Source organism: Podarcis liolepis, assembly GCF_965112155.1.
Source record: "Podarcis liolepis genome assembly, chromosome: 17".
Classification (NCBI taxonomy): Eukaryota; Metazoa; Chordata; class Lepidosauria; order Squamata; family Lacertidae; genus Podarcis; species Podarcis liolepis.
In genome coordinates this window covers 10,997,840-11,010,539 of record NC_139571.1, presented here as the reverse complement: position 1 = coordinate 11,010,539, position 12,700 = coordinate 10,997,840, and the positions used below count along the sequence as shown (strand labels likewise).

Genomic DNA, 12,700 nt, shown 5'->3' with positions numbered 1-12,700 from the left:
ATTTTATTTATTTACTCCACAACGTTTATACTTAAAACGAGAAAGCAAAGAAAAAATCCGAAACCATACTTTTAAAACATACGAAGGTTAAAAATATTTCTGAATCGGCCGGTGTTTGCATGCGGTTTCCTCCACGCCCCAGATCCTCGGCGACGAACCGAATATTGTTTTCCTGACTCCAGTCCACGAATCGAGACTTTTAAATCGGAATTAGCCGCCCGATCTGCAGAGAGTTCTTCTCCTTCTCCTTTCCCTTTAACGGGGTGGGCGGAGCAGAACGCGCGTTCCGCAGCCGCGCGCCCTCACGTGCCGCCTTGACCCGGAAGCGCCCCGTGCCCACGTGCGGGAAGACACGGGGCGGAGGGAGCATGTCGGCGCAGCAGGAACTGAAGATCAACGCGGCGTTCGCGGCGCGCTACGGGCGCTACCGGCGGCGAGAGGAGCTGCAGCGGCGTGAGTGGCGGGCGGGAAGCGGACCGAGCCAGAGCAGCTAGTGTTGCCTGCACTGGCTGGCAGCGGCTCCGCGGGATTTCAAGGCAGGGGAGTCTCTCCCAGCGCTGCCTGGGCTCGAACCAGTGCCGGGTTTACGTATAAGCTAAACAAGCTATAGCTTAGGGTCCCACTCCCTTGGGGGCCCCCAAAATATTTAAAGGGGGGGGACTGGATGTACATTTCCAAAATATAAGATAAATAACAAATAAAATAAAACCTACCTACAGCAACAGTGTTTTGTGTTGTGTAGGCTCCTATTTGTTATGTGCAAATGGCTTTAGATACCTATTAGGTCCATAAATTATCATATATCATATATTCAACACTTAACATCTTTCCGCCGGGCCTGCAAGACAGAGCTGTTCTGCCTGGCCTTTGGTTTGGACTCAGTCTGACCCTTATGTTTCCCTCCCCTTATGGTTTTGATCTATGGGCTACATTAAAATGAGGCTGTATTTTAAGTTGTATTTTTAACCTGTATTTTAAATTGGTTTCTCTCCTCCCTATTATGTTTTTTATTGTAATTTTACTGGTGTTGGGTGGTGCTGTGGGTTAAACCACAGAGCCTAGGACTTGCCGATCAGAAGGTCAGCGGTTCGAATCCCCGCAACGGGGTGAGCTCCTGTGGCTCGGTCCCAGCTCCTGCCAAAGTGCAAGTAGATAAATAGGTACCACTCCGGCGGGAAGGTAAATGGCGTTTCCGTGCGCTGCTCTGGTTCGCCAGAAGCAGCTTAGTCATGCTGGTCACATGACTCAGAAGCTGTACGCCGGCTCCCTCAGCCAGTAAAGCAAGATGAGTGCCACAACTCCAGAGTCGTCCGTGACTGGACCTAATGGTCAGGGGTCCCCTTTACCTTTACGCGTGTTAGCTACCCTGAGCCCGGCTCTGGCCGGGGAGGGCGGGGTATAAATAAAATATTATTATTATTATTAAAAAACAGCGACAATTTGTTGTTGACAAAAGACGGCTGGACATATAAAGGGCCCCATTACCTTCAGTAGATTAGGACCTCATCAAACCTAAATCCGGCCCTGCGTCTGCCTGGGCTTGAACCCAGAACCTTCAGGGGCTGGAGGGAGGGTCGCCCTTTGCTGCTCCTCTAACATCCTGCCCGGCTCCTTCCCTCCTTCTCTCCCTTCCACCCCTGCAGTGCAGGACCGCTATGGGGAGGCAGGCGAAGGCGACGGGTCGAGTTCTGAGTCTGAGACCAGTTCCGAAGACGAGGTGAGTCCTGCTTCTGTTTTCAGCCGCGGAGAAGTTTCTGTTTTCTGTTTTCAGAAGTTCTGTTTTCTCTGCTGGGAAAACTTTTTGGTTTTTTGTTTTTTTTAAAAAAATTGGTTTTTCATATTAAAAATTTAAAGAGATTTCATAAAAACAAGACTCCAAGGCAAGGAATCTCCTGGACTTACATCCTCCCCTTTGTGGGTCCTATTAATCAAGAGGTCCGGAGGGTGCCAACACGACAACAGGGCCTTCTCTGCAGTGGTTCCCCAGAGAAGTTCACCTGGCGCCTTCATATCTTTAGGCACCAGGCAAACACGTTCCTTTTTAACCAGGCCTTTGGCTGACCAGATTGACATCCAACACCCTTTTAGAATGTGGCTTTGGGGGGGGGTTATTGGGTTATTGCTTTGGGTTTGATTTTATATGTTGTGGTCTTGTTGTGAACTGCCCTGAGACCTCTGGGTTAATAAATAATAATAATAATTCCATCCTGCATCTTATTATGATAACCCAAATCTTTTACATCTCCATTGTGTCCAGAATCAAACCTTAAACTACAAGTGATATTCCAATCCCACTGTTTACAATGTTTATAATTTCCCCCCGTTCCTTATTAAAATTTTGATCTTCCTGATATCTGACTCTTTTGGTCATTTTAGCCATTTCAGCATAGTAATGGACTAAGTTGCAACTTGGGGTCTTCTGGTTTATTAATCAACTGTTTTTCAATAACCTTTATATTTTTTAATATCTCCTCTTTGTTTCTTTTTACCTCTTTAATATGCTATTCTGCTGCAGAAAGAAACCCCTCGTCACTGCCTTGCTGGCGTCCCAAACTATGCCAATATCAGTACCTTTATTTGTATTCAAATCAAAATATTCTGTAAGATATTTTTGAGCCCTTTCAAAAGTCATTATCTAACAAATTTTCATTTAATCTCCACCTAAAGGGTGTTTTATCCTTACCTTCAAAGGCAATTAGTACCAAATTATGGTCAGATTATGGTTAAGGGGACGCGGGTGGCGCTGTGGGTAAAACCACAGTGCCTAGGACTTGCTGATCGTATGATCGGCGGTTCGAATTCCCGCGGCGGGGTGAGCTCCCGTCTTTCGGTCCCAGCGTCTGCCAACCTAGCAGTTCGAAAGCACCCCCGGGTTCAAGTAGATAAATAGGTACCGCTTTATAGCGGGAAGGTAAACGGCATTCCGTGTGCTGCGCTGGTACAGGCTCGCCAGAGCAGCGATGTCACACTGGCCACATGACCCAGAAGTGTCTGCGGACAGCGCTGGCTCCCGGCCTCTAGAGTGAGATGAGCGCACAACCCTAGAGTCTGTCAAGACTGGCCCGTACGGGCGGGGGTACCTTTACCTTTACCTTTTATGGTCAGATAGGGTTTTTGGCAAAATCTCAGCTTTTGTAATTCTTGGACTAAGTTGATGGAAATATTTGGGTTTTGTTCTTATTGGAGAAAGCTAGGAAGGCAGATCCTCCTGAATATATTTTCCAGAATATATCCAATCTTAATTGTGCTCTTCTCCTGCGGCAGGAGCTGGACCCCAGATTGGATCGTGCTTTTTACAGCACGCTGGCATTGCTGAAAACAAAAGACCCCCGGATTTATCAGAAGGATGTCACGTTCTACCGTGAGGAAGGTAATCGCTGATCCAGGTTATGATTTCGTGCCTTGGGGAAAACTGTGAGATGTTCTGGCTTGGTCCAGGGAGTTTTCGGAGGATTTTCTGATCTGGTTTGGGTTCCAAGAGCAGCTTTTTTTTCTGGAATTGTCTGTTGGATCATCTATGATTGCCTTTGCCAGCAGATTCTTCTTCGGATAGCGAAGGCGAGAAGCCGCCCCCCAGGAAGAAAGAAAAGCCCATGTTTCTGAAGGACTATGAGAGGAAGGTCATTCTGGACAAGGCAGGGTAAGGCATGAAAATCAGGGTGCCTGCCGTGTTAAACCCCTAACCTGGGGGTCTTGAATCTTGAACTGTTATTACAGTGGTACCTTGATTCTCAAACGCCTTGGTACTCAAACAACTTGGAACCCAAACACTGCCAACCCGGAAGTAAGTGTTCTGGTTTGCAAACTTTTTTCAGAAGTTGAACGTGCTCCGTTTTGAGTGCCACACTTCCGTTTTGAGTGTTACGCTGAGGTCTGTCTGTTTTTGCTATTTATCTTGCGTTTTTGTTTTTGCAGCTCTTTTTGTTTTGTTTTTGTGACTGTTGTGGAACCCAGTTCAGCTACTGATTGATTGATTGTGTGACTGCAGTACATTGTTTATTGCTTTCATTTTCGTTAGATAGTAAAATTCATGTTAAATTGCTGGTTTAGGGGTTGTTTTTAAAAGTCTGGAACAGATTAATCCACTTTGCATTACTTTCTATGGGAAAGCGCACCTTGGTTTTGGAATGCTTTGGTTTTGGAACGGACTTCCGGAACGGATTAAGTTTGAGAACCAAGGTACCACTGTACTTGGTCACGTTACTTGGGGTGGGGAACAAATGTTAGGATGAAACTGCCCATGTTGTTGGCCTTTAACAATGGCAATGCTTATCTCGTGGAACACATGAATAAGTTGTTCTGTCTTGTTCAATCACTGGGTCACTACATATGTGCGGTCAAAAGTGGGAATGGGTGGTTCAGATCAGTGGGTAGTTCAGATCTTCTGGCCACCCTGCTCCAACTCAGCCAGATGGGCTGGGTAGAATAATAATAGGAGTAGTAGTAGTAGTAATAATAATAATAATAATAATAATAATAATAATAATAATAAATTTAGCCACAGTCCATACACAATACTAGTGTAAAGATACCGCTCAGGCTTGCAAATTCGTAAGAAACGGTACGAAACGATTTAAAAAGAGAGAGGGCAAAGATGTGAGCATTAGACCTGCAGCCTGTCTTCCCAAAAAGTTGCTACGTCAAGGAAACTGGGGCGTTATCTTCCAAGATGCTACATCAGCTGGAAGGCCAACAGCACTCTGAAAAGGGTAGCTCCATGCCAAAGTTTTATTCACTTTTGTACACTATGGTGTTATGTAAGAAAATATATGTAAAAACCAATAAAAAGTATTATAAAAAACAAATATCTCCTCCCTCTGTCCATCAGTTCATGTCCAGCAGAGATTCAAAGATAGAGGGAACAGCATCCCTCTCCTCTGTGTGAGACTTGCTTTGGAGGGGGCGCTGCCTCCCCCCTGACAGATTATTCTTTTGCCTGGCCTAGATACATTTCTGACTGTCCCTTTCGCTTGATTTTTATATTGTTGGTGATGATAGCAATTGATCTTATTTCATTCTGATGCGAGTTCCCTTCCATCGCTCCGCGTTTGTTTCTTAATATTGAAGGTGAAGAAGATGATGCAAACAATCTCTGCGCTTCACTCAGTCACGGCTACACTTAGGGTCGCCCCCCTTTTCCTCTGATTTGTGCATCTTACTGACTTTTTATAGCTGTCGTCTCAAAAATTAATTAAGATGCATTTAAAAAACACACACGCTTCCTTGCGTTGTACAGGATGGAACGATCAACTCACTATCCCTCTTTTCCTACAGGAAATATGAAGATGAAGAAAACGATGAAGGAGAACCAGTTAAAAACAGAAAGGTGAGGCTGGGAATCTGGAGATCCCTGGAGATCCCCTCCTGAGAAACAGTTTTTATCCAGATGTGATTTTGGTTTTAAATGCAGTGTAAGGTAGTCTCTGTGGGAGTATATTGTATTTAATTATGGGGTATCAGAGTTTTTAGGGGGTTAACCAGGCTGGGATAGCAGGGATAGTAGGCTTGTTGGTTTTTGAATGTTTGATGTAGATTTTTTCAGTTTCGTTGTTCTGTATGGGACAATGACAATAAAGATTATCGTATCGTATCGTGAACTGGGGCTTGGTGCATCAGTTGCACCAAGAGATCTTGGGAAATTGTGCTGTTTCTGGCCAAGGGAATTCCTGGCCCATTCTAGGAAAGGTGCACAGTTGTGGCACAGGGTATTAACCTTCTCCCTTCCCTCTGCCCCAATTTTTCAGAGTTACGTAGAAGAGCAGAAGCAGCTTAAGGAGAGGTGAGCTGAGAACTGTTCCGGAGGGGAGAGCCTGACTCATCAACATAACAGGCTTGTGGACAATATCTCCCCACGCCACTTTTGACATTCCTCTTTGTGTGTGCCATCTTTTTCCAGTAATGAGGCGCACGAGGGATCAGGCCCCATTCCCAAATGCCATACACGGGGGGAGCATGCTGCCATTACATAATGTGGGGGGGATCACTGCACGTGCACAGCAGCCCCTTGTTGTTGTTTTCAGAAAACAGATTCTGAGACTGAGAATGGGCTCCTTCCCTTCTCCTGAGCTGGGCTTTTCCCATCATCCCAACTCCCATCATCCCTAGCTAACAGGACCAGTAGTCAGGGATAATGGGAGTTGTAGTCCCAAAACCTCTGGAGGGCCAAGTTTGCCTATGCCTGATCTGTGCTGACTGTCCCTGTGCACCATGCGCACGCACAGAAGCAACACCTCTAGTTACAGATTTTTTGGGGTGCGCATGGCACCCCAGCATGAATTAAATCTGTAACTAGCGGTAGCACTGTATATATGAGTTTTTAACACTCTTTCTAAACCCGGCTTTGCCCTCCCCACCCCACTATGCAGCTTCCAAAAGTTTGTGGCCGACAGTGATGAAGATGATGATGAAGGTGGAAGCTCGACATCCTTGCTGCAGAAACGGCCCAAAAGTAAAGAGGAAAAGGTGTGTGTGTGTGTAAAAGAGATGCCTCAAATTGAAAGGCTAAGGGTGGCGACTCCTTCACTGTCCTATAGCAGTAGAAGTTGCTTTTCTGGTGATGCTCCAAAATTCAAGCGTGAGCATCAGCAGGCATGCTGTAAGGTGACCCTGGTGATACCTGGCTTTTGGTGGCCCTGGTGAAGACAGCTTTCTTAACAGGAAGCAGGAGGTGAGGGGCTGAACGATGGGTATACATATTTTAATAGCCACTAAACTTTGAAATAGGCACGCAGGTGGCGCTGTGGTGTAAACCACTGAGCCTAGGGCTTGTCGATCAGAAGGTCGGCGGTTCGAATCCCTGTGATGGGGTGAGCTCCCGTTGCTGGGTCCCTGCTCCTGCCAACCTAGCAGTCAAAGTCCAAGTAGATAAATAGGTGGGAAGGTAAACGGCGTTTCCGTGCGCTGCTCTGGTTCGCCAGAAGCGGCTTAGTCCTGCTGACCACAAGACCCAGAAGCTGTACGCCGGCTCCCTCGGCCAATAAAGCGAGATGAGCGCCGCAACTCCAGAGTCGGTCACGACTGGACCTAATGGTCAGGGGTCCCTTTACCTTTAAACTTTGAAATGTGTTTTAATGTTCAGATAAATGTAGCTTCCTTTAGTCAAGGTCAGGGTGGTACATTGTTGTTGTTGTTTAGATTTATTTACTCTGCTTCGTCTTACGTTCTCAGGGGGGTTCACAGAATAAAATACAGGATAAAAACAAGCACATAATCTCATGTTGCCACCCTCTGGACGACATGTGGAAGAGGCACACAAAGGAGGGCCTCGGATGATAAACAGAGAATCTGGGATGGTTTATATGGGGAGAGGCGGACCTATAGGTATTGGGTTCCTGAGCTGTTTAAGGCTTTATAGGTCAGAACCAGCACTTTGAATTGGGACCAGAAGCTAGCTGGCAGCCTGTGCGTTCAGGCCATGATGGGTGTTCTATGCCCAAGCCAGTGAGCAACCTGGCCTCCAGATTCTGTACTGGCTGAATCTTCCAAACAGTTTTCAGAGGCAGCCCTGTATATATTCCATGACATTGTTGCCTCGGTTCTACCTTCTCTTCTGTTCTCTCAGGAGCATGAGGAAGCAGACTACATCAGTTGGTTAAAAGGTCAGGAGAAGCCACAAGCAGAGGAAGCGCTCCAGGACCTGGTATGTATTTATTTTTTTCAATATATATATTTTAATTTATATGCTGACAAACATAAAACAACACATAGATGTACAATATATTACAAACAAAATACAAATAATATATAAATGTAAAAATAGAAAAAAAGAGCAAAAAGCAAAAAACATATCTCAAAAATAAGATATGTATTAACCTAAATTAGACTCCCATTTTCTTTGTTGACTTCCTTCGTCCTCTACATGGGTCTAATATCAACCATGTTAATCTGCTTTCTTTAATCTTCTTCTTAACTTACTTTCTATTTTGATTGTCCTTATTCTAACCGTACATCAGTTTACAGAAGTTAATTAAAACAAGTCCAAGAAGTAAGGTGTGGGCATTGCTTCTTCAGATAATCACTATATTTTTTACGATCAGGGTTCTAGCTGCCACCACAGCATACAAGAATAGATTCTTACCTTCTCTGGGTATATCTGTATCAGTTATTCCCAGCAATAAGGCTTCTGTCCCCCCCCCCCAAAATAAATCTAAAGATTTTCTTCATTTCTTCAAAGACCAAGTCCCAGAAGCCCTTAACTTTTTCACATTGCCACCACATGTGTATAAGCGTTCCCTCTGATCGGTTGCACCTCCAGCATAAGTTGGGTTTAGTTTTATACATTTTACAGATTTCTGTAGGTGTCAAATATCACCTGGTATGCAATGGGCTTGGGGACCCGTCGCTTTGGATGACACTGAAAAATGGGCCACAACAATGGGCAGCTGTATCTGGCTCTGTATGACCACTGTCTGGTTTGTGGCTTCTTCCTAATGAATTAAGGCACTGTTTCCCTCAGACCTAGACAAGATTTTTGCAACAGGCTTCCGGAATAGCTGCAACTCCCAGAAGCCCATGATCGGGGTTGCAGTGCCTCTTCCAAGACGCTCAGTGTGCTGGTCTTGGTCTTGAGAGTCTCAAGTTAGCTAGGAGAAGGGATCCAACCATTTGCTGTTTCCTTAAAAGGTAAAGGGACCCCTGACCATTAGGTCCAGTCATGACCGACTCTGGGGTTGTGGCGCTCATCTCGCTTTATTGGCTAAGGGAGCCGGCGTACAGCTTCTGGGTCATGAAGCCAGCATGACTAAGGCGCTTCTGGCGAACCAGAGCAGCGCCTGGAAACACCGTTTACCTTCCTGCTGGAGCGGTACCTATTTATCTACTTGCACTTGATGTGCTTTCGAACTGCTAGGTTGGCAGGAGCAGGGACCGAGAAACGGGAGCTCACCCCGTCGCAGGGATTTGAACCGCCGACCTTCTGATCGGCAAGTCCTAGGCTCTGTGGTTTAACCCACATTTCCAGCCGCCTCAATAAAGTAACGGAACGGAAACACGCATCTCGATGCAGAAAGGATTGGACTCCATTAATTTCTGAGTCCTGCTAAATCCGCATCTTGAGCGGTTTTCTGCTGAGGCTAGCAGAACATTTTTTTGCATGAGCAGGCGCTTCCCCACGTTGCTCCAGAAAAGAATGTGTCTGCCCCATTGATTGATTGATTGATTGATTGATTGATTGATTGAATTTATATACTGCCCTATACCTGGAAGTCTCAGGGTGGTTCACAGGAAAAATTGCAGTATATAAAATAAAAATAAAAGCAATAACCCCATAACAGCCCCCCCAAGAAAGATCCACATTTTAAAAGGATACGGGATGTCCATCAGGTCAACCAAAGGCCTGGTTAAAAAGGACCGTTTTTGCCTGACGCCTAAAGGTGTATAATGAAGGCTCCAGGCAAACTTCCCTGGGCAGAGCATTCCACAGACAGGGAGGCCACTGCAGAGAAGGCCCCGTTCTCATGTTGCTACCCTCCTCTGCACCTCTGGAAGAGGAGGCACATGAAGGAGGGCCTCATAAGATGATCTCAGTGTCCGGGTAGGTTCATATGAAAAGAGGCGGTCCTTGAGGTATTGCGGTCCTGAGCCGTTCAAGGCTTTATAGGTCAAAACCAGCACTTTGAATTGGGCCTGGAAACTAATTGGTAGCCAGTGCAGTCGGACCAGGATCAGTGTAATATGCTCAAACCGTCTTGCTCCGGTGAGCAACTGAATTCTGCACTAGCTGAAGTTTCCAAATCGTCTTCAGAGGCAGCCCTACTCATAATGTACATCTCACCCTGTTAGGTGGTCCTTTGGGGGATTTTCTGCACTGTCCCTGTCTTGAGGCGGGTGACTTCATTTCGGGTTTCCTCTGTTTCCCCAGGCTCCCCTTAAAGAATACTGGAACGACCCACAACTCGATGAGGGGGAGCGGTTCCTGCGAGATTATATCTTGAACAAGCGCTACAAGGAGGCAGATGATGGAGGGGAGGAAGAGGAGGAGGAGGAGGATGGGTGAGTGCCGATGGATGGATTTTTGAGTTCCTTAAGGATAGGGCATAACTTTCCCTGGTGTGTCTCCCCCTGTCCCCAATCCAGGTGAAGGTAGATGGAAAGGAAATTTAATTTGTTGAGCTCCCCTCTTCCCCCATTCACTAATAGTGCACCTTCATGGGCAAGATCTAACACAATGTCACTTAAGGAGATTGATAATCTCTGGGCATGCCTTCTACAGTGGTACCTAGGGTTAGTACTTAATTTGTTCTGGAGGTCCGTACTTAACCTGAAACTGTTCTTAACCTGAAGCACCACTTTAGCTAATGGGGCCTCCTGCTGTCGCTGCGCCACCGGAGCACGATTTCTGTTCTCATCCTTTATTGGTAGAAATAAATTTTAATTTTAAAAAAAATATCATCCATGCTCACATGGTCCAGAGGTAGGTGTTCATGGGTCCATGGGCTAAGTTATTTGCACAGAGTTCTTTCCTCTTAAAGTTTCTGATTTTCACCAGCAATACCAGGAAAGATCATGCTTACTAGCTGCTTTGCTTCTCAATATTCTCTGGTTGGCCTCTGTTATTTTCTCCTACCGATAGAGAACCTACCTAAGGACTCTATACGGGCTCTTGGGTACCCCATAAGGGATAAAGAAGCAGTTTTTTCTTATAACACTGTCCTTGCGCTATATTCCCTCTTCCTGCTCATGTTCTGCCTTCTCCACAGGCTTCCCGCAGCGCAGCTGGCTATATCAGATTCGTCGGATGAGGGCGAGCTGTTCTTAAAGAAGCAAGAGGATTTCGAGCGCAAATACAACTTCCGCTTCGAGGAGCCTGAGGCCCAGTTGGTGAGAGGAAACATTCTCTGCCTGCACTGGGAAGTTAGGCTTTCTTCTCGGTGTCCTGGCGCCATTATGTTATGAGTGACAAGAGGGGCGTCCTCTCTCTGTGAGGAGACTGGGGTGATGAAAGGGGGTGCTGCTGGGATCTCTGCTCATCTGAAGAACGCGAGGCTGAAGGGTTCTTCTTTTCTCTTCTCCGATACCTGTACCGCCAGATGAAAACTTATCCCCGCAACATTGCAACCTCGGTGCGCCGGAAGGACGAACGCCGTAAAGAGAAACGGCAGGAGACTCAGGAGCGCAAGAAGAAAGTGAGTTCTGCACAGATACGAGCGGATAATGTTCAGCTCTATTGGGCTGCCTAGCAGGGCTGAAACTTTTGCCTATTATTATTAATATTATTATTAGAATTTATATACCGCCCTATACTCGGAGGTCTCAGGGCAGTTCACAGAACAAAATCAAAATATAAAATCACAAAATATATAATCAAAATGAAGCCAACAACCCAATAACACGTCCCAAAACCCCCCACATTTTAAAAGGGCATAGGGTAGGGGTAGGCAACCTAAGGCCCGGGGGCCGGATGCTGCCCAGTCGCCTTCTCAATCCGGCCCACAGACAGTCTGGGAATCAGCGTGTTTTTACATGAGTAGAATGTGTCCTTTTATTTAAAATGCATCTCTGGGTTATTTGTGGGGCCTGCCTGGTGTTTTTACATGAGTAGAATGTGTGCTTTTATTTAAAAAGCATCTCTGTTTATTTGTGGGGCACAGGAATTTGTTCATTTCCCCCCTCAAAATATAGTCTGGCCCACCACATGGTCTGAGGGACAGTGGACCGACCCACGGCTGAAAAAGGTTGCTGACCCCTGGTATAGGGTGTCAAATCAAATCAACCAAAGGCCTGGTTAAAACAGAACGTTTTTGCATGGTGCCTAAAGGTGTATAATTAATCATTTCATTTCTGTACCGCATTTTTCAGAAAAAAGCTCAAAGCAGTTTACAAACCTACAATAAAACATCAAAAAAGTGATCCAGAATAAAACATTACTGAAGAAAGTCAAATATAAATTATACATTCCAAGCAACATAAATAACGGGAAACTAAAATGTTAAAGATTTCAGAATAAAATATTGCAAAGAAGGTAAACACACACTTAATGCCGCAAAGTTAACCCCAAAAAGTATCTGAAACATTTCAAAAGAAAACATTACTAAAGGAAGTCCAGTATAAAATGCACATTTAAAACAGCATAATTAGGAAGGAAATAAAATATAAACGTAGAGCATATCTGCTGCTGTTGCTGCCATTCCTGTCAATGTGGTTCATGGTGGGCGACAGCAATGGAAGCTCAGGCTCAATGACCTGGGTCTGCACTCAGACAGCCAAGATGATCTCTGGTCTCTTCAGCAACCTCAGCTTTTGTAGCTGGAGTCAGTCCAGACCCTGCCCTCCCAGGTCAGGTGGGAAAAGTCCTGCAAAGCGGGGAGCAGGTCTCTCAGGACTCCCAGTGAAGTATAGGCGGGTTCAGGCATGAAGGCGCCAAGCGAACTTCCCTGGGGAGAGCATTCTTCAGATGTAGGTCTGGGTGCCGGATGGGCCAAATAACGGCCTTCTCCCTTAATACTGTGCTTTTCTTCACCCTAAAAGGAGAAGGCTCAAAAACAGGAGGAGCTGAAGCAGCTGAAGAACCTGAAGCGCCGGGAGATCCTGGAACGGCTGGGGAAGCTGCGTGAGATCACCGGCAGTGCAACCAGCACCTTCCAGGAAATGGACCTCGAAGGGGACTTTGATCCCACCCAACATGACCAGCTCATGGAGGTGGGTGCATGTTGCATACCAATGCCAAGAGTTCTGGCTGGCAGCCAGAAGACACTGCCCCAGC

At 46.0% G+C, this 12,700-nt stretch overlaps 1 protein-coding gene across 2 annotated transcripts in view; it reads left to right on the top strand.

The window, feature by feature from the left end:
* Nucleotides 1-306: 306 nt before the first annotated feature.
* The window catches only part of KRI1 (KRI1 homolog), a 26,187-nt gene continuing 13,793 nt past the window's right edge, over nt 307-12,700 (top strand). The window contains exons 1-12 of one of the 2 annotated variants that reach the window (XM_083482992.1): nt 307-453; nt 1,644-1,717; nt 3,265-3,370; nt 3,538-3,640; nt 5,275-5,326; nt 5,745-5,779; nt 6,366-6,462; nt 7,562-7,639; nt 9,860-9,990; nt 10,698-10,818; nt 11,028-11,123; nt 12,466-12,636. In XM_083482992.1, the coding sequence (XP_083339118.1) occupies nt 369-453; nt 1,644-1,717; nt 3,265-3,370; nt 3,538-3,640; nt 5,275-5,326; nt 5,745-5,779; nt 6,366-6,462; nt 7,562-7,639; nt 9,860-9,990; nt 10,698-10,818; nt 11,028-11,123; nt 12,466-12,636 (1,149 nt within the window). In that variant the 5' untranslated portion in view covers nt 307-368. Of the gene's footprint in view, nt 454-1,643; nt 1,718-3,264; nt 3,371-3,534; nt 3,641-5,274; nt 5,327-5,744; nt 5,780-6,365; nt 6,463-7,561; nt 7,640-9,859; nt 9,991-10,697; nt 10,819-11,027; nt 11,124-12,465; nt 12,637-12,700 lie in introns of both variants that reach the window. The other variant, XM_083482991.1, reaches the window with a different exon arrangement.